Source organism: Grampus griseus (assembly GCF_964374135.1).
Source record: "Grampus griseus genome assembly, chromosome: 9".
In the NCBI taxonomy this organism is placed as follows: domain Eukaryota; kingdom Metazoa; phylum Chordata; class Mammalia; order Artiodactyla; family Delphinidae; genus Grampus; species Grampus griseus.
Window position 1 is genome coordinate 50,837,839 of NC_139003.1, and position 22,731 is coordinate 50,860,569.

The 22,731-nt window shown below is 37.2% G+C and overlaps 1 protein-coding gene across 2 annotated transcripts in view; it reads right to left on the reverse strand.

The window, feature by feature from the left end:
- The window catches only part of PALS2 (protein associated with LIN7 2, MAGUK p55 family member), a 108,902-nt gene that overhangs the window by 54,502 nt on the left and 31,669 nt on the right, over positions 1-22,731 (reverse strand). For both annotated transcript variants that reach the window (XM_082661519.1, XM_082661518.1), the window contains exon 2: positions 818-936. In XM_082661519.1, the coding sequence (XP_082517645.1) occupies positions 818-934 (117 nt within the window). In that variant the 5' untranslated portion in view covers positions 935-936. The remainder of the gene's footprint in view (positions 1-817; positions 937-22,731) is intronic.

Genomic DNA, 22,731 nt, shown 5'->3' on the forward strand with positions numbered 1-22,731 from the left:
TTTCAGAACTCTTAGAAGAAGACAAGTAAGAGACTATGGCTAAAAAATGATCACAGGAGAGGGTGAAATCAACATTTTAGGAATGACAAGATGGTTACATGAAGAAAAGGTCAGAGACATAAACGATAAGGTCCTACTGTATAGCAAAGGGAACTATATTGAGTCTTGTAAGAGAAATAAAAGGGAAGAAAAGAAAAAGTCAGAGAGGGTATATGGCACAGGTTCTTGAAAGCAAGAATCATCTGAAGAATGGAAGAGCACGGTTGTGAAATAGTTAATACACTATGCTTTAGTGACATTTACAAAAATTATTACGGGGAAATAGTATAATTGAAATAAACTGGGCCAAAAAATGGTTGTGAAAGTATATTTATGGATGAGTTAAAAAGATTACTAAAGAGTTGATTATGGAAACAGACTCAAAATGTCAGGGTTACCAAGAAAAAACAAGATTTCAAAAAGTACTATATATAGGAAGTCAAGAACTGAAATGAAAAAACAGGTACATGGTCCAATGTAAAAGAAGAAAGTCAGTACCTTGTTGTTGAAAACGGAGACACGATGAGAATTTTTTCCACAGACCTCCGTTATAATATGACTGTTCAGTTATTATTTCCCTAAAACTTTAAAGTCAGCATAGAAAAGGCAAAAGTGGTCTAACTTCTGTGTACAGTAAGATCTCATTAGCTGTTAACTGTTATTATTTGCTAACAAAGCCTAAGGTATATTAACCAGGTTCTAAAACAGTAATCTGAAAAGACCTCTGTAAAAACAATTAAAAAAATAATTTAGTTATCTTATGAATAAACCAATATACCTTAGCAAGTGATTTTACAATAGGATTCTCCATTATCCCCTTGAGGAAAATTAGGTCTATTTCTTCTGCTCCTGTAGATGAGGGCAGCTCCGTAAGGTTATCCAACACTTGCTGCATTGCTGCTGAGATAAAAGCAATAGTAAAAAAAAAAAAAAAAAGCAAACCTTAAATTCCAAGCTATTACGAAATACAACTATAAAATAATTCAAGTAAAAAGACATTATCAATTAACACTCTTTTGAAAAGTCACATTTAAAGAACTGAATGGTTGAATAGTAGAAATTTCAAATGCACTTTCCATGAATTAGCAGGAGGATAGGTTTTTACATGCAATTTGGGGTTTACCAGACTATATAAGGCATACTTAGAACCTTATACTTGTTTTTTATTTTTCAAATTTAAAAACATTACTCAAGAAGAAATATAAAATTGTAATAGAGCAATAAAAAAAAGATTAATCAAGAAACTTCCAGGAAGCCCAGAACCAGATGACTTCACCAGTGAATTCAAGAACTAAAACCATTACTTCACAAAGTCTTCCAAAAAAAAGTAGAAGAGGAAGGAACGCTTCCCAACCATTCTGTGAGATCCTGATACTAAATCCAGACGAAGACATCACAAGAAGACTACAGCCAATATCTTTTACAAGTACAGAGGCAAAAATCTTTAATAAAACACTAGCAAACTGAATCCAGCAACAAATGAAAAGGATTGTACACAATGACCAAGTACAATTTATCCCAGGAGTGCAAGGGTGGTTTATCAACATATGATAATCAATCAGTGTAATACACTGTATTAATAAAACAAAACCACATGGTATCTCAATAGGCACAGAGAAAGCATTTGACAAAATCGAATACCTTTCATGATAAAAAAACATTCAACTAGGAATAGAAGGAAATTTCCATTTCCTCAAGGGCATCTATGAAAAACCCATAGCTAACATCATACTTAATGGTGAAAGACTGGATGCTTTCCCATAGATCAGGAACAAGGCAAGGATTTCTACTCTTGCCATTTCTCCTCAACACTGTACTGGAGGGTCTAGCCATGGCAGTTAGGCAACAAAAAGAAATAAAAGGCATCCAGATGAAAAATGAATAAGTAAAACTATCTCTTTTTGCAGATGACATGACCTCCTATATAGAAAATCCTAAGGAATATATACAAAAGATTTATTAGAACTAAATAAATGAGTTCAGTAGGGTTGCAAGATAGAAGATCAAAATACAAAAATGAATTGTATTTCTATACACTAGCAATGAACAATCTGAAAATGAAATTAAGAAAACCATTCCTTTTACAATAGCATTAAAACAATAAAAATCATTAGAAATAAATGTAACAAAAGAACTGTAAGATTTTTACAGTGAAACTATAAAACATCATTGAAAGAATTAAAGAAGACTTAAATAAATAAAAAGATACCCATATTCATGGATTCTATAGAAGACTTACTGTTGTTAAGATGGCAATATTTCTCAAATTGACCTACAGGTTTAATGCAATCCCTATTAAAATCTCAGCTCCCCTCGCCCTTTCTGGTAGAAACTGTTATATAAGCTGATACAAAAATTCATGTGGGAAATGCAATGAACCCAGTATAGCCAAACAATCTTCAAAAAGAACAAAGCTGGAAGACTCACACTTACTTCAAAACTGACTAAAAAGCAACAGTAATCAAGACTGTGTGGTACTAGCATAAAGACATATAACTGAGAGTCCATAAATAAATCCACTTTACGGTCATTAGATTTTCAACAAGAGTGGCAAGACAATTCAAAGGAAGAAAGAACAGTCTTTTCAAAAATGAATTTGGGACAACTGGATATGCATATGAAGAAGGTACAGCCAGACCCCTACTTCATTCAGTATCATAGCCTTAATTTTATTCAGATTAGTTTTATTAATTTTATTTTCCCTTGATGCTTCTTTAGAATAAGTCTACTAATAGTGCAGTTTGTTTTTAATATTTTTATTTTTTATTAAAATAAAACACTGTCAAAAGTCAGATTGTATTACTAAGTGGCTTATAATGAAATACAGCAGTTCTCTGTTCCATGCCGTCAGCCTCCTTCCCAACTTATCCTATTCTACAGAAGCAACTACTTTGAATTTGTTGTTTCTTTTAATCACAGCTGTATTTCTGGGTAATGTGCTAATATTGCTACTTTTTAATTTACCCATTTTATATATTATTTATTTTTGTTAGAATAGTACTAGTGTGATGCTTTTAGTTCCCCCTATCTCCACACTGGCAATTTTTATTTATTTTTATTTGTTTTGGCTACCCCATGCAGCATATGGGATCTTAGCTCCCTGACCAGGGATTGAACCTGCACCCCCTGCACTGGAAGTGCACAGTCTTAACCAATGGACAGCCAGGGAAGCCCCCAGACTGGCAATTTTTAAAATAAAATCAACAGTTAGTGCTTTTCATATAGGACTCCTACAAGTTTTTTCCCAAATGTTCCAACAAACTTCTCCCATTTCTATCAGTTTTTCCAAATGCTCAAATATCAGAACTATTCCCTGACTTCTAACCCTGAACTCTCTCCCAAGTATTTTTCTCTCGCACTTTAATTGGAACAGGTTCATCTTTAGGTCTCCTTCTCAGTATGTATAAATGAGTGACAATTTTGGAAGTAAAGAGGTAAACAGGAGAAAAATGTGCATTTACAACAAGCAGAAGGAAAACTGATATTGAGGTAAGATGAAGAAAGAAGACACTAGAAAATAAAGAATATAAGCAAAGTTTACTTCATAATTTTGCTTGAAGTCCAAAGTGTACTCTGGGCAGGGAACAACAGAATCAACAATCTGTAGAAGTATTCTTACCCTGTGGCTATAAACGTAGTTAACTCTACTTTTCATAAGTACTTTTTTCTTTCCTTTGACATTCTATGTATGTCTTTATTTTTATTTCGGAAAATTCCAAACATACACAAACGGAGACAATAACACACCCAACAATTATCAGCTCTAACAATTAGCAACTCACGGCCAATTTTGTTTCATACCCCCATATACTTTCTAACCTACAGAGCTTTGAGGCAAATCCCAGAGGTCGTATTTCAGTGTTTATGTCTACAAGATCAGGACTCTTTTTAAACAATGTAACAACACTGTTAGCACACCTAACAAAGTAACAGTAATTCCTTAGTATCATTAAATATATAGCTGGTGTTCAAATTTCCAGTTGTACTGAAGATTTTTTTTTAAATGTATCTTCTATATTGGTTCTTGTGGCGTTTGAATTTTTATATCTCTGCTTAATTAAGTGGGAAGAAAAGTGGCAGAGACTGTGAAATATACCCTTGGTTATTTTGAAGACCTCTGTAAGTTGTTACTGATTCTTTAGTATATGAAATTTAATTATAAACTAGTAAGTCTGTCAATATTCCATGTCCTGAAAAGCGAATCCAGATTATTAAGTTGCCAAACATTCCCAAACTAATTGGTATACTTAATGGAGTTTTAATAAAAACAGTAGACCCCCTATATAACCATGTTTTCAGGCCAAGTCTGGCTTGGTCTTCCCTCCACTAAGGAAATGGCCTGGCTGGGGAGCTCCAGGGAACTTGGGCTGAGGAGGCAGGGCAGTGGGGTAAACTGATACAGCTCTACACAGGCTAGGGAGGCCAGTCTGGAGTGAATGTTGTGCTGGTAAAGGTCACGGGAATCTGGTATTTTTACTGCCATTTATTTTTGTGAAGAAGTAAATCATGAGCTTTGCAATGAAATCTTAAAGGGGACCTCATGTCCCCGAGGGGCACATGCCCCCAAAATCTTCAAACAGGAGACTGATATTCTACTGTCCAGACTTTGGGATATCAAGTACAAACCTTGACTCCTTGTGGAGGATGGTCCAAGACTGCAACAGCTGGAAACCCAAGGAAGTCAGAATTGCTACAACTATCTGCATAGGATGAAACTTATGGACACCATCTACGCCTCTGAAAACCCACTTCGAGCTGAAGGCTGGCATCCCTATTCCTTAATGGGCAAGATTTTCGGCTCCTATCTGCTAGATCTTCCGAAACACTAGTAATCCTTTCAAGGGTGTCTGCAAGCCCTTCACCGATACCCTGCTGGATGGCTGAGACAGCCTGCCATGGGACATGGGTCTGTGTCCAGAGAGAGTACCTGTGCTAACAGGGGGCCCTGACTGAGCTGGCCCTGTGGTCAAAGTTCAAAGTGGGAGCTGTCAGCAACACCTCCGTCAGCAGCCAAAGACCTAACCCAGTCTCCTGACGTCTCCCAACAGCCATCAGGTGACACACCTCCTCTACAGTCAGAAGAGTAAACATGCCAATCACTTCCTCAAACCAAAGAGCTTTAAGGACAACTACAGTGGATCCTCGAACAGCATGGATATGAACTACTCAGGTCCACGTATGTGTGGACTATTGTCAGTAAACATGTACTACAGTACTAATCATCTGCTGTTGGCTGAATTTACCAACATGGAACTGGGGAGACACCATAAGGGGATTTTCCACTGTGTGGAGGGTGGGTGCTGCTGTTCAAGGTTCAACTGTATAACACACTGGGGAGTACTCTGCGATGGAACTGAAGGACCTCATGGGAGACAGAGACAGACAGACTGCAGTGTGCTTGCCAGGCAGCCCACAGGTCATCTGGTTCTGCAGGCCCAGAGTGGGCTAGCTGAAGCCCCTTTGAGTCCAGAGCTCTTAGAGCTCATACCTAGAGGATCATTCCCTAGCCCTTTCTTACGGGCAGTTTCAGAACATGTGCTAAGACTTGATTTTCCCCTGGTGGCACTCTTCTGGAGTTGATTTCAGATGTTATTCTTAATGTTTACTGTCAAAAAGTCCTCACTTAGTTCACTTGCCCCGTTCCAGGCTATTTAATTCCAAAGGTGAGAGTTGGGGTGAAGGGACTTGCTATTTTCCATATCTTCCCCTTTTGAATGGAAACTATTTGGATTTAGGGAGTCGCAGAGTTGACAGGTGGGAAAAGCAGACAGGAACTGGTGAGGAGGTTAGGTGAGGGGGTGGGTGAGTGTGGAACAACCCACCCTGGTGCTCCGGTTACACCAGGATGTCAAACATCAGCATAACTTCCCAGACATGCAAGGATCTGCCCTAACACCTTTACTCCATACTCTGTCATGAATAAAATTAATAACGTTCGAACACCTGGCATAATCCCAATCTCCCTCGTTTATTGGGATGTTATCGGACAGGGTGAAGAAATAATTGCCCCTCACAGGCCAACTCACTGGCTTATAAATTAGTTATCTAATAACATTAACTATCAAAAAAAATACAACAGTTCTTTTTAACTAAATTATCCTAAAAGCATTTGAAAAAAGTAAATATGAGAAAATTACAACAAAGAGCAGTGAGAGAGAATTAACGTCATAAAATATTAAAACATAAACTAAATCTGGGACTTGCCTGGGCGCAGTGTTTAAGAATCCGCCTGCCAATGCAGGGGACACGGGTTCGAGCCTGGGTCCAGGAAGATCCCACATGCCATGGAGCAACAAAGCCCATGTACCACAACTACTGAGCCTGCACTCTAGAGCCTGCGAGCCACAACTACTGAGCCCACAAACCACAACTACTGAAGCCCGTGTGCCTAGAGCCCATGCTCTGCAACAAGAGAAGCCACCACAACAATAAGCCCGCGTACTGCAGTAAAAAGTAGCCCCACTCACTGCAACTAGAGAAAGCCCGTGCGCAGCAGCGAAAACCCAATGTAGCCAAAAAAATAAATTAATTAAAAAAACATTAACTAAATCTATAATAACCACTCAGACACGGATTACCACAAGGCAACTCTTGTATGTGAAAGCTTAATATATGAAACAGGAAGCTCTCTGTAGTGGGAACCTTGCAAAGTTGAGCTGGAGCCAGAGAAGCAGGGAAGTGTCCCAATTTACTCAAGAGATTCCAGGAAGAAAGGAAAGTCCCAAAACTCAGAAGGTAAGTTTCCTACAAGTTTCACTCCTCCTCCTTAATTACAGGAGGATGGACTCTTTAATCAGAAGCCAGATTCAATGACATACAAATGGGGTTCCTATTTAAACTGAAGAAAATTTAATATATTTAATCTAGGCCCTTCAATTACAAATATGATCACTACACATCAAGGATCACTACACATGAATACTAAAAGCGTGAATGCAACTCACCAAATTCAACAAATAAATATTAACTGCCAAAGAAACAGACTTACTATTTACCAGGGGAATAAAACAAAAGAAAAGAAAGAGCAAAAGAAAGAAAAAGATTAAATCATAGGGTGGGTTGGGGGTGGGAATATCAGGGATCAAACTAAAGAATTTTCCCACTAGAAAAGGGCAAAGTATGAGAAACATGCTATGGATCATGAAAGAACAAAATTTACAAGGTAATGGGAAATTCAAAAATAGAAAGAATTAAAACAGAAAGCAGAAATTAATCCAAGAAGAAAAAAGAAAAAAACCCATAGATTTAATCAATCCCTGCTGGCTGTTTCAAAGGTCCAATAAAAAGAGACTGATACTTGGCTAGTCTGATTAAGAAAAGAGAAGACACAAATAACCTTAGGAATGCAATGAGAAAATAACTGCAGGCATGAAGAAGATTCAAAAGAAAACACAGTGAACAACGTTATTGTAAAATCCAGTCGAGCAGAGATTTTCTAGGAAAATGTCAATTACTGAAATTTAGGAAGAAGAGGTAGAAATTAAAACAGATCATAATAGAAGAAATTAAAAAGGCTTTCAAAAATCTACTATTTTAAAAAGACATTAGGCCTCATGTATGACAAACCCACAGCAAACATTATTCTCAATAGTGAAAAACTGAAAGCATTTCCTCTAAGATCAGGAACAAGACAAGGATGCCCACTCTCACCACTATCATACAACACAGTTTTGAAAGTCTTAGCCATTGCAATCAGAAGAAAAAGAAATCAAAGGAATCCAAATTGGAAAAGAAGAAGTAAAACTATCACTGTTTGCACATGACATGATACTATACATAGAAAATCCTAAAGATGCCACCAGAAAACTACTAGAGCTAATCAATGAACTTAGTGAAGTCACAGAATACAAAATTAATACACAGAAATCTCTTGCATTCCTATATACTAACAATGAAAGATCAGAAAGAGAAGTTAAGGAAACAATCCCATTTACCACTGCAACAAAAAGAATAAAATACCTAGGAATAAACCTAACTAAGGAGGAAAAAGACCTGCATGCAGAAACCTATAAGATTCTAATGGAAGAAATCAAAGATGACACAAATGGAGAAATATACCATATTCTTGGATTAAAAGAATCAATATTGTGAAAATGACTATACTCCCCAAAGCAATCTACAGATTCAATGCAATCCTTATCAAATTAGTAATGGCATTTTTTATAGAACTAGAACAAAAAAATCTTAAAATTTGTATGGAGACACAAAAGACCCTGAAGAGCCAAAGCAATCTTGAGGGAAAAAAATGGAGCTAGAGGAATCAGACTCGCTGACTTCAGACTATACTACAAAACTACAGTAATCAAGACAATATGATACTGGCACAAAAACAGAAATATAGATCAACGGAACAGATCAATGGAAAGCCCAGAGATAAACCCACGCACCTATGGTCAACTAATCTATGACAAAGGAGGCAAGGATATACAATGGAGAAAAGACAGTCTCTTCAATAAGTGGTGCTGGGAAAACTGGACAGCTACATGTAAAAGAATGAAATTAGAACACTTCCTAACACCATACACAAAAATAAACTCAAAATGGATTAAAGACCTAAATGTGAGACCAGACACTATAAAACTCTTAGCAGAAAACATAGCCAGAACACTCTATGACATGAATCACAGCAAGATCTTTTTTGACCCACCTCCTAGAGTAACGAAAAAAAAAAGGGACCTAATTAAACTTAAAAGCTTTTGCACAGCAAAGGAAACCATAAACACGATGAAAAGACAACCCTCAGAATGGGAGAAAATATTTGCAAACGAAGCAACTGACAAAGGATTAATCTCCAAAATATACAAACAGCTCATGCAGCTCAATATATTAAAAAAACCCAAAAAACACCCAATCAAAAAATGGGTGGGGACTTCCCTGGTGGCACAGTGGTTCAGATTCTGCCTGCCAATGCAGGGGACATAGGTTCGATCCCTGGTCCAGGAAAAACCCACATGCCACAGAGCAACTAAGCCGGTGCGCCACAACTACTGAGCCTGCACTCTAGAGCCTGCAAGCAACAACTACTGAGCCTGCAAGCCACAACTACTGAAGCCTGTGGGCCTAGAGCCCATGCTCTGCAACAAGAGAGGCCACCACAATGAGAAGCCCGGGCGCTGCAATGAACAGTAGCCCCACTCACTGCAACTAGAGAAAGCCTGTGCACAGTAATGAAGACCCAATGCAGGCAAAAATAAATATAAATTAAAAAAGAAAGAAAAAAAAAAAGAAATCCCAACAGGATTTTGGGGTAATGTTTTTCTAAAATTTACTTGAAAGAGAAAATACGTAAAACCAACCAATACGTCTGGAAAAAAGCGTAACTGTAGAGGAGGTGCCTGTGCTATTAAGTATAAAAACACTATAAATTAAACTGATGCAGTACTGGCACAGCAACAGAGAAATCTTGAATAACTAAATAGGAGTTAATATATGCGAAAGGTGACATTTCAAATCAGTGGGAGGTAGGGTTCAGTTAAATATGGTAGATTGACTACTTGAGTTTACAGTCTTTCCCTTTAGAATCTCTATTAAAACAGCAGCAAAGTATTAATAAAGGTTAAAAAAAGAAAACCCACAAGCATAAAGAGAATGGCGAAAGAGGAAGAAAAACAGACCAAAAAATAGCAAAAATATTTGTAAGTATGTAAGTGGTAGGAATAGAAACTAACTTGGAGCAAAGAAGCAGTAGATTCTACCTCCTAAATATTTCTGGAATCAAATAAGATGAGTCCTAGTCATCATCATTTCTTGCCCAGACTATACAAGAGCCTCCTACATATATACAGATTTCTTATGAGTGATATGTATCTCACCTACAAGGAATTAATTAAAATGTAAATTTTATGGCCAGTGAGCCTTTAAAATGCACTACTAGGTTAAACAATCTGCACTACCCTTTGTAGCTTTAGCCACACCAATCCTTCCCCTGTCCTGATGCAAAGTCCTCCCCGCAACTTACCACCACATTGGTGTACCTAATTCATACGCATCCTTCAGGAGCAGAATTTCTATGTCCTTAGCAGCACCAATTAGGATAAATTCTCCTAATATACACTTTTGTAGTAGTCTATGCTTTATAACTCTGATCAACCTGTAATTAAATATTTTGTTATTTATTTAATGTATGATTTTCTTTCTAAACTCTTAGGTCTGATGAGTGCAGAAATCTTATCTGTCTTGTTCAAACTTATATTCCCAGCAACTAGCCCACAGTCTGGTACATCACAAGTCCTCAATAATAGAGTTTCAGTCACAAAAATGTAACATATTTCTGTTACTAAAATGAAGAATAGTTTTCAAATTATATATTGTTATTTATAAATAAAATGTCTGTATAATACTTGGAATCAGTGAAATGTGGTATGGTTTACAAAGCAGTAATCTTAAAGCTATTAACTTTCCACAAATTGTATAACAAGCAACAAAGATAGAAGTGGTATCTTTCAATGCTTAGTCTACTAAAATGGCAAGCTTTTACAGAATTTCTTACATATAAATACATTTCTAACTTTCTACAATATAGATCAGTAAGAAGACAAATTTAATAAAATGAATGGTATTTACTCACATATATTCTGTTCCAAAAGCTTTCTAGAGTTGTTTTACAAAAGCATTTCTCCCCAGTTTTAGAACTATAAGTACTTAAATGAACTGTTTTTAATATAGGACTAGAGTCTATTTCAGTATTAAAAATCCTTTTGTAATCACATGTGTGGTATATTCACTCCCATTTAATTCAACGAACTAAAATCCCCAATGAAAATATGACAGGTAAATTAAGTTTTCATAAGACGTTAAAAATTATTTCTGCTCTTATACTTTGTAGATAGAATAACAGTTATTTTGACAGAACCATACTGCATAATTTGCAGATTCAGAAAATGAAAAACAAAACCTTATTCTGTGTGCATTTGGAAATATTTAAGCAAAAACTTAAAGGAATTATCTAAGTCATTTGGACTACTTCTAATGTATTTTCAATACAGCAGAAAAAAATTTTTTAAATACATTTCCAGGAAATGGTACAGAAAACTGGATTGAAATTGAAATTTGGATTGACTTGCCAGCAAGACAGCAGAGTAGAAGGCTCACCCCTTCTTACAAAAACACCAAAATCACAACTAACTGCTGAACAACCATTGACAAAAACAAAAACAAAAAAAACCTCTGGAACCTACCAAAAAAGATACCCTACATCCAAAGACAAAGCAACAACAAGATGGCAGGCCACCCACCGGGTGGGCAACACGTGAACTGGAAAATAATTATACCAGGGAAGTTCTCCTACAGGAGTGAAAGTCTTGAGCCCCATGTCAGTCTTCACAGCCTGGGGTACTGGCAACAAGAGAGAAGAAGCCTCATCCACTAGATGAAGGCAGACAGCAGAAGCAAGAAGAACTACAATCCGGCAGGCTGCAGAACGGAAACTGCAAGCACAAGAAGTTAGACAAAATTAGACAGCAGGGGAATATGTCCCAGATGATGGAATAAGCTAAAACCCCAGAAGAACAATTAAGTGAAGTAGAGATAGACAATCCACCAAAAAAAAGAATTCAGAGTAATGACAGTGAAGACGATCCAAGATCTTGGGAAAAGAATGAAGGCACAGATTGAGAAGATACGAGAAATGTTTAACAAGACCTAGAAGAACTAAAAAACAAACAGAGATGAACAATACAATAACTGAAATGAAAAATACACTAGAAGGAATCAATAGCAGAGTGACTGAGGCAGAAGAACAGGTAAGTGAGCTGGAAGACAGAATGATGGAAATCACTGCCATGGAACAAAATAAAGAAAAAACAATGAAAAGAAAGGAAGACAGTATAGGAGACCTTTGGGAAAACAATGAATGCACCAACATTCACATTATAGGGGTCCCAGAATGAGAAGAGAGAGAGAAAGGACCTAAGAAAATATTTGAAGAAATAATAGCTGAAAACTTCCATAACATGGGAAATAAAAGTCATCCAAGTCCAAGAAATGCAGGGTCCCAGGCAACAGACCCAACAACGAACATGCCAACACACATAGTAATCACACTGACAAAAAGTAAAAGCAGAGAGAAAATATTAAAAGCAATAAGGGAAAGCCAACAAGTAACATACAAGGGAACTCCCATAAGGTTATCAGTTGATTTCTCAGCAGAAACTCTGCAGACCAAAAGAACAAGGCACAATATATTAAAGTGATGCAAGGGAAGAAGCTATAATGAAGAATACTCTACACAGCAAGGCTCTCATTCAGTTTTGATGGAGAAATCAAAAGCTTTACAGACAAGTAAAAGCTAAGAGAATTCAGCACCACCAAACCAGCTTTGCAACAAATGCTAAAGGAACTTAGCTAATCAGAAAAGAAAAGGCCACTACTAGAAACAATAAAATTAAATGGAAAAGCTCACCAGTAAAGGCAATATCAAGTAAAGGTAGGAAAACATTTGAACACAAATATGCCATCAAAACCAGTAATTGTGAGAAGAGGAGAGCACAAATGCAGACTACTGGAAATGCACTTGAAATTAAAAGATGAGCAACTTAAAAGAATCTTTTTTATATATAGACTGCTATATCAATACATCATGGTAACTGCAAACCAAAAATCTACAATGGATACACACACACAAAAAAGGAATCCAAACACAACACTAAAGTTAGTCATCAAATCACAAGAGAACAAAAGAGACCTACAAAAACAAATCCAAAACAATTAAGAAAATGGAAACAGGAACATACACATCGATAAATACCTTAAATGTAAATGAATTAAATGCTCCAACCAAAAGACACAGACTGATGGAATGGATACAAAAACAAGACCCATATACAGGCTGTCTACAAGAGACCCACTTCGGATCTAGGGACACATACAGACTGAAAGTGAGGGGTTGGAAAAAGGTAATCCATACAAATGGAAATCAGAAGAAAGCTGGAGTAGCAATACTCATATCAGACAAAATAGACTTTAAAATAAAGACTGTTACAAGAGACAAAGAAGGATGCTACATAATTAGCAACGGATCAATCCAAGAAGAAGATATAACAATTGTAAATATATATGCACCCAACATAGGAGCACCTCAATATATAAGGCAAATGCTAACAGCCATAAAGGGAGAAATCGACAGTAACACTGGGGGACTTTAACACCCCACTTTCATCAATGGACAGATCATCCAGACAGAAGATCAATAAGGAAACACAGGCCTGAAATGACACATTAGACCAGATGGACTTAACTGATATTTAACAGCATTCCATCCAAAATCAGCAGTATACACCTTCTTCTCAAGTGCACATGGAACATTCTCCTGGATTGATCATATGCTGGGCCACAAAGCAAGCCTCAGTAAATTTAAGAAAACTGAAATCAGTTCAAGCATCTTTTCCCAACAAAATACTGTAAGATTAGAAATCAACTACAAGAAAAAAACTGTAAAAAACACAAACACGTGGAGGCTAAACAATATGCTACTAAACAACTAATAGATCACTGAAGAAATCAAAGAGAAATCAAAGAGAAAAATAAAAAAATACCTGGAGACAAATGAAAACAAAAGCACAACGATCCAAAAACCTATAGGATGCGGCAAAACCAGTTCTGAGAGGGAACTTAACAGCAGTACAACCTTACCTCAGGAAACAAGAAAAATCACACATAAACAACCTAATCTTATACCTAAAGCAACTAGAGAAAAAAGAACAAACAAAACCAAAGGTAGTAGAAGGAAAGAAATCATAAAAATCAGAGCAGAAATAAGTGAAATAGAGACAAAAACAATAGAAAAGATCAGTGAAACTGAAAGCTGGTTCTTTGAAAAGATAAACAAAATTGATAAACTTTTAACCAGACTCATCAAAAAAAAAAAGGGAGAAGCCTCAAATCGATAAAATTAGAAATGAAAAAAAAGAAGTTACAACAGACACCACAGAAATACAAAGGATCATAAGAGACTACTACAAGCAACTATATGCCAATAAAATGGACAACCTGGAAGAAATGGACAAATTCTTAGAAAGGTGTAATCTCCCAATACTGAACCAGGAATAAATAGAAAATATGAACAGACCAATCACAAGTACTGAAATTGAAACTGTGATTAAAAAACTCCCAACAAACAAAAGTTCAGGACCAGATGGCTTCATAGGCAAATTCTACCAAATATTTAGAGAAGAAGAATTACCACCTATCCTTCCAAACCTATTCCAAAATATTGCAGAGGAAGGAATACTCCTAAACTCATTCTATGAGGCCACCATCACCCTAATACCAAAACCAGACAAAGATACCACAAAAAAAAGAAAATTACAGGCCAATATCACTGATGAACATAGATGCAAAAATCCTCAACAAACTACTAGCAAATAGAATCCAACAATAGATTAAAAGGATCATACACCATGATCAAGTGCGATTTATACTAGGGATGCAAGGATTTTTCAGTATCCACAAATCAATCAGTGTGATACACCACATTAACAAATTAAAGAATAAAAACCATCTGATCATCTCAATAGATGTAGAAAAAGCTTTTGATAAAATTCAACACCCATTTATGATAAAAACTCTCTAGAAAGTGGGCATAGAGGGAACTTACCTAAACATAATAAAAGGCCATATATAACAAACCTATAGCTAACATTATACTCAATGGTGAAAAGCTGAAAGCATTTCCTCTAAGGTCAGGAACAAGACAAGGATGTCCACTCTCACCACTTTTATTCAACATTGCTTTGGAAGTCCTAGCCAGAGCAATCAGAGAAGGAAAATAAAAGGAATCCAAATTGGAAAAGAAGAAGTAAAACCATCACTGTCTGCAGATGACATGATATTATACGTAGAAAATCCTAAAGACGGTACCAGAAAACTACTAGAGCTCATCAATGAATTCAGTAAAGTGGCAGGATACAAAATTAATACACAGAAATCTCTTACATTTCTATGCACTAACATCAAAAGATCAGAAAGAGAAATTAAAGAAACACTCCCATTTACCATCGCATCAAAAACAATAAAATACCTAGGAATAAACTGACCTAAGGAGGCAGAAGACCTATACTCTGAAAACTGTAAGACACTGATGTAATCAAAGATGACACAAACAGATGGAAAGAGATACTATGTTCTTGGATTGGAAGAATCAATATCGTCCAAATAACTGTATTACCCAAGGCAATCTACAGATTCAATGCAACACCTATCAAATTACCAATGGCATTTTTCACAGAACTAGAACAAAAAATTTTTTAATTTGTATGGAGACACAAAAGTCCCCGCACAGCCAAAGCAATCTTGAGTAAGAAAAACGGAGTTGGAGGAATTAGGCTCCGTAATGTCAGACTATACCACAAAGCTACAGTAATCAAGACAGTATGGTACTGGCACAAAAACAGAAATATAAATCAATGGAACTGGATAGAAAGCCCAGAAATAAACCCATGCACCTATGGTCAATTAACGTACGACAAAGGAGGCAAGACTATACAACAGAGGACAGTCTCTTCAATAGATGGTGCTGGGAAAACTGGACAGCTACATGTAAAAAAATGAAATTAGAACATTCTTTAACACCATACACAAAAATAAACTCAAAATGGATTAGACCTAAATGTAAGACTGGATACTATAACCCTCTTAGAGAAAAACACAGGCAAAACACTCTTCGATGTAAATCACAGCAATATCTTTTGTGAGCTGTCTCTTAAAGTAATGGAAATAAAAATAAACAAATGGGACCTAATTAAGCTCAAAAGCTTTTACACAGCAAAGGAAACTATAAACAAGACAAATAGACCACCCTCAGAATGGGAGAAAATATTTGTCAACAATGCTACCAACAAGAGATAAGTCTTCAAAATTTACAAACAGCTCATGCAGCTCTATATCAAAAAAACAAACAACCCAATCAAAAGATGGGCAGAAGACCTAAACAGATATTTCTCCAAAGATGACATACAGATGGCCAACAGGCACATGAAAAGATGCTCAACATCACTAATTATCAGAGAAAAGCAAATCAAAACTACAATGAGGTTATCACCTCACACCAGTCACACCGGCCATCATCAAAAAGTCTACAAACAATAAATGCTGGAGAGGGTGTGGAGAAAAGGGAATCCTCTTGCACTGTCGGTGGGAATGCAAATTGGTACAGCTGCTATGGAGAACAGTATGAAGATTCCTTAAAAAACTAAAAATAGAACTACCATATGATCCAGCAATCCCACTCCTGGGCATATATGCAGAGGAAAACTGTTTTGAAAGGATACATGCACCCCAATGTTTATTGCAGCACTGTTTACAACAGCCAAGACATGGAAGCAATCTAACTGTCCACTGACAGATGAATGGATAAAGAAGATGTGGTACACATATACTATGGAATATTACTCAGCCACTAAAAAGAATGAAATAATGCCATTTGCAGCAACGTGGGTAGACCTGGAGATTATTTTACTAAGTGAAGTAAGTCAGACAGAGAAAGACAAATATCATATGATATCACTTATATGCGAAATCTTAAAAAAAATGATACAAGTGAATTTATTTACAAAACAAACAGACTCATAGACTTAGAGAACAAATTTATGGTTACCAGGGCAGAAGGGTGAGACTGGGAGTTTAGGATTGACATGTACACACTATTGTATTTAAAATAACCAACAAGGACCTACTGAATAGCACAGGGAACTCTGCTCAATATTCTGTAATAACCTAAATGGGAAAAGAATTTGACATAGATATATGTATATGTATAACTGAATCACTTTGCTGTATGCCTGAAACTAACACAACACTGTTAATCAACTATGCTTCAATATAAAATAAAAAATAAAAAAAAATTTGGATCAAGTTAGGTTTTTTTATAATTTTTTTCTTTTTTTTTTTGCGGTACACGGGCCTTTCACTGTTGTGGCCTCTCCCATTGCGGAGCACAGGCTCCAGATGCGCAGGCTCAGCGGCCATGGTTCACGGGCCTAGCCACTCCACGGCATGTGGGATCTTCCCGGACCGGGGCACGAACCCATGTCCCCTGCATCGGCAGGCGGACTCTCAACCACTGCGCCACCAGGAAAGCCCTATGATTAAATTTTGACACATGACTCGCGCGACTGATTTGACAGCAAGAGTTCATCTAAATCGTTAGGTCAATAAAAACACTTGTTTTCTATAAAATGACAATATGCAGTCAATACCTTAGTTCTCAAAATAGTATCTCGAAATTCTAGTTTAGTTATATTGAATCAAAGAAGAAAGTTAAACTTTAAATGTGCTCAGCTAACTTACTCAACATTAGCCGAGTGCTTATAAGCCAGACATGATGGTTGATGTGGAAGAAAATAGAGACACACTATCTTTCCTCCAAAAACTACATCTAGCAGAGTAGACCAAAATGTGTAAACAAATGAATAAAGCATGATGATAAGAACACTATGAAGGAATCAGAGAATTAAGTGACATAGCATAGTGGTTAAAAGCATGGACACTACCACTTAACTAGTCCTGAATGCCTGAGTATGTGACTTAACCTCTCCAATTCAGTTTCCTTCATCTGTTAAATGGGGAACGGCAATAGTTACCTATTCTTACAGGGTTGTTGCATCTAAAGAATACATGGCAACTCCTGCAACAATACCTTCTAGTGCATTATTAACACTGAGTGAATACTGGAAAGGAGTAAAAGGTTAACTGTTTCTTTGATGGGAGTGGTGGGACGATAAAATGGGAGACACCCAGTGGAAGGCAACCCAGTGCAAAGAACCAAACAGTTCACCCTACTGAAAATCTTGAATTTATGATCAATGTTTAAAACCTTGAAACAAAACATGGAGCTGTATTTCCCAAAGCATTCCTAGAGAAAATCTAAGCCTGGAGCCAAAAAAAGAAAAGGGCAGGCACAGTGAGTGGATGGGCAGCCACTCATAGCAATTAAGGAACCCCATACACAAGGGCACACTTTTTGGCCTAAGTACCACAGACTTCTTTCCAGAGACAGGGGGCGCATGTCTTGCATGGGAAGGGTTCCTTACATGGATGTGGCGCCTAAACAAAGAGCAGAGAGGCTGAGGTGCATCTGGTTCTTCACAACAGACACTAGATGAGGAGGGGAGAGGGAAGGGAGACTATCCCACAGTGAATGCTCTAAAGCAGTGTTTCTCAAACAGGAGACTATTGGCATAATCCTTCTTGCATAGGATTGTTCTCCACCAAATGCCTGCAGTGTTCCTCAGGTATTCTGATAACCAAAAAATTCCCCTCACCACACTGCCTAACACTTCTAGGGGTGGCCCCGCCTTCTCCCCTTCTGTTCTTGCAACTTACAGCCTTGTACCAATATGTTCCAATGCCAGGGTAGATTCCTCCTCCCTCTTAATTTAGCTATTTGAGGGTTCCCAACTTGCTCACTAGTTCTCTGCCTAGAGTATCTGAAGGAGAAGCCCGCCATTTCAGACAGAGGGCTGGGGGGGGGGTGGGAGGACAGCCTATACAACTACAGAGGAAGTCCTCCACAGAGGTATATTCTGGATTAATCAACCTAGTCCTTCATTTATAAATATAAACCAACCATTACTGATTGCCAGACATCTGAAGAAAACATCAGTGACAAGGGACAAAGTTGAACAAACTAAACTACGGGGGAAACAGATGGTGCTGAGAATAGAACTTAAATTTTTAATTTTTATTAGCATTCTCAAAGATATGTGAGAGGCTACTGAATTCATAAAGGAACAGGTCGCTAAGAGGGAGATAATGGAGCAACCAGAGAAGAAAAAGTTACTGACAGTTAAAAACAATATTGTCAAATTTAAAAAAAATCGAACAGCAGACTAAGTAAGTAAATACTAAGAGGAGAACTGCTAGATCAAAGGATATGTGATTTTTCAATTGTCAGATAGTGTCAAACTGTCCTTTATAAACAGGTTGTATCAATTACATCTCCATTAAGAGGTCCTCACTTCATTATTTGTTATAATAATAATGAATTGCCTCATAAAGACATATCAATATAAATGCTGAGAACATGTGCAGCAAAAAGTGATTAAAACAGAGCTAAATTCTGAATTTTAATCTTTTTCTCCAGTATAGCATTAAAGAAAAATTTAACTACACACTTATTTCCTTATCTGTAAAAAAGAAATGAGATTGATATAACTCATGAGGTTATACAATAAATTTAAATGACTGATCTACTAAAAACATATAAATGCTAAATATTCTGCTTTACCTAACATTCTGCAATTCAATCTCTTCAACCATCTCTCATCGTGACTACTGTTAATTATTTAAAGTGTCAGTGAAAAATGAATCTTGAAAACAGCAATTTATTACAATTTTCCCACCTTAAAAAACAATGGTTTTTTTTAATGAACATAGTTGGGTTTTCCCCCTAATTTAATCATGTTAACTGACCCACTCTGTACTGTCATCCTCTGATGACAAGTTTAATTCAGAAAGGAAAGTGAACTACCATTTTAAATGAACTTATCAATCTTCCTACTATGAACTAAGTAAATGCCTTGCAAAAGCAGCTAGTGTAACTTCCTGGCACTCTTACTTAGAAACAATTTTCTATTATGTGCAATGCTTTCAGAGAGAAGTCCTCTCCAAAAAAAAAAAAAAAAAAAAAGCAGCAGGTTCTTGGAGAATAGTTTCAGTGGATTTACACCCACCCCTGGTATGTTTAAAATATTGTTTCACTTCCTTCTGGCCTCTATGGTCTCTGATGAGACATCCACATTCATTCAAATAGTTACTCTATTACTAGTTTTCTGTATTTTTTTCTTTGTCTTGTTTTCAGCAATTCCATTATGTTGTTTCTGGGCATGATTTCACTGGACTTATGCCACTTAAGGTTCAATGAACCTCTTGAGTCTACAAGACAAATTTATGTCTTGCACTAAGTTTGGGAAGTTTTCAGCCACTACTTCTTCAAACACTTGTTTCTGTACCATATTCTTTCTTTTTTCCTTCTCGGCGTCTGATGAAACATAATGTTAGACCTGGTATCATCCCATAGGTCCCTCGAGCTCTTCTCATTATTTTTTTTTCAACTATTTTTTCTTTGTTTTTCAATTCGGATAAATTTCTACTGATCTTCTTTGAAGTTCACGGACTGTCATCTCCATCCTGCTATTGTGCTTGTCGAGTGAGTTTTCTGGTACCATATTTTTCAGTTCCAAATTTCCCATTTGGTTTTTCTTTTTCCTCTTTCTTTACTGAGACATTCTATATTTCCATTTGTTTCAAGACAGCTCACCCTTAATTGTTGTAGCATATTTATAAAACCTGCTTTAAATCTTTCTCAGATGATTCCCACATCTCTGTCATCTCAGTATTGGTGTCTCATGATTATCTCTGCCCATCTGAGTTAAGGTTTCCCAGGTTCTCCATACGCCAAGGAATTTTGGACTGTGTGTTGTACATTTTTAATAATATAAGACTCTGCTGGACTTCCCTGGTGGCGCAGTGGTTAAGAATCCGTCTGCCGATGCAGGGGACGTGGGTTCAAGCCCTGGGCCAGGAAGATCCCACATACCACGGAGCAACTAAGCCCGTGCGCCACAACTACTGAGCCTGCGCTCTAGAGCCCATGGGGCACAACTACTGAAGCCCGCGAGCCTAGAGCCCGTGCTCCACGACAAGAGAAGTCACCACAATGAGAAGCCCATGCACCGCAACGAAGAGTAGCCCCCGCTCACCGCAACTAGAGAAAGCCCGCGCACAGCAATGAAGACCCAATGCAGCCAAATAAATAAATATATAAACAAACAAACAAAGACTGTCTTGCTGAAATCTTAGGGAGAGTGTTGATATTTTTGTTTCAGCAAGCAATTGACTCAGCTAAATTCTGACCCTCTAAGGTACCAATGTCATTTTAGTTTAGTTGTCCATGCTTATCTGCACCCTTATTTGTGAACTTGTTTTCATTTCTCTTAGGTAAATACCTAGGAATGGGATTGCTAGATCACATGGTAAGTGTATATTTAACTTTATAAGAAACCAGTAAACTTCAAAATTTCCACAGTGTTATTTGGATCAGTCCCATATATGTATCACCCACTAGCCAGTCTGGGACTTAGTTGGTGGTCTATTGGTATTTCAGTACTAAACATCGATATGTGTTCTTTAGGGTCAGATCCACATATGCACCTCTCAAGGATGAGCCTAGGAGTGCGTAACAACTTTAAGAAGTCTCTTTCCAAAGCTCCTCTGCAATCTGCCTGGCATTTTGGGTTCTCTGGGATGTTCTTTACTGACCCTCCAGAAATCTGGGGCATAATTTAACCCATTCTGCAGTGTACTTTCTATAAATGGTCTCATGACCTGGTTCAGGCACCCAGAGAACAGAGGGGAAAAAAAAAAAAACCCACAAAAAAACGACAGGAACTACAATCCTCCAATTGAAGAGGAAGGTTTCTTGTTTTGGAGTTTTAGTTATGCTCCTGTTAGCTCTTGTAGCTGCTTCAACACTGCTGCCAAAGGACTTCCTGGGGGCTGGGTAGGGAGGAGAGGGGGAGAGGGGAGAGAGGGGGAGAGGGAGAGAGAGAGAGAGAGACAGACAGAGACAGACACAGACTGATTGATCTCTGCACTCCTGTTGAGCATCTTGCTCTTTAAACCAGAACCAACAGGTTTTTGGAGTTCTAGCTGTCCATTCTGATGCTCTAGGTTTGGGGTTAGGTCCAAGGATAACAAAGCAAAACAAAACAAAAGAACAGTAAACTCACCGTTGATTCAATGGTACTTAAATTTCTGGTTGTCTTCTCTAACCCGCCTGATACTACTGACTTTTCAGAGTCTGCAAATAGCTACTCCTGTATGCTGTCCAGTTTATGGCCGCATTCAGTGGAAGAGACGGGGTATTGTGTGCTTACTCCATCTTACTGGAACCCTTTTTATTATTTTCCACCAAATCTGGGGGTGGGGGGTGTGGTGCCACTATTTCTTCAAATATTTTTTCTGTCCCTTCTCTCCTTCCTTTCTCTCTGGAACTCTCATTACATCTATGTTGAAATGTCTGACATTGTCCCACAGGTCTCTGAGGCTCTGTCCACTTTTCACAATATTTTTTTTCTCTCTCTCTTCTTTGGAGTGAGTACTTTTCATTGATCTTCAAGTTTTCTCTGACATCTCAAATCTGTTATTGAGCCTACCCAATAACAGATTTATTGGATAAATAAATCCTATCCTATTCATTTCAATTATTGTACTTTGAAATTTTAAATTTCTATTTCATTCTTCTTTTCTAATTTGTTTCTCTATTGGGACTCTCTATTAAGTGTTGCTAATATACTGTCCTTTAATTCTTTGAACATATTAAAAACAGCCAATTCAAAGTCTCTGTTAAATCCTACATCAAGCCCACTCACAGTCAGTTTCCACCGACTCTCATGATTATGTCACGTTTTCCTAGGTTTTCTTTTTTCTTTTTTTTTCCCACGGCCAGCAATTTCTGTTTGAAAATTGAACCTTTAATATATTATGGTAATTCAATTTATTTTATTTTTCAGAGATGCTGGGTCTTTTTTGTAATTTATCTGGACTTGAACTGAAGAATCAGTTTCCCTACATGGTATGCAGTTGGGACATCTCTGTTCAGTTTTTTAATTCTTACTTTTATATTTTAGCCTGGCTTCCCAGTGGGTGTGCCTATGTCTGTATAGCTTAATGGTCAGCCAATGACCTGGGCAATGG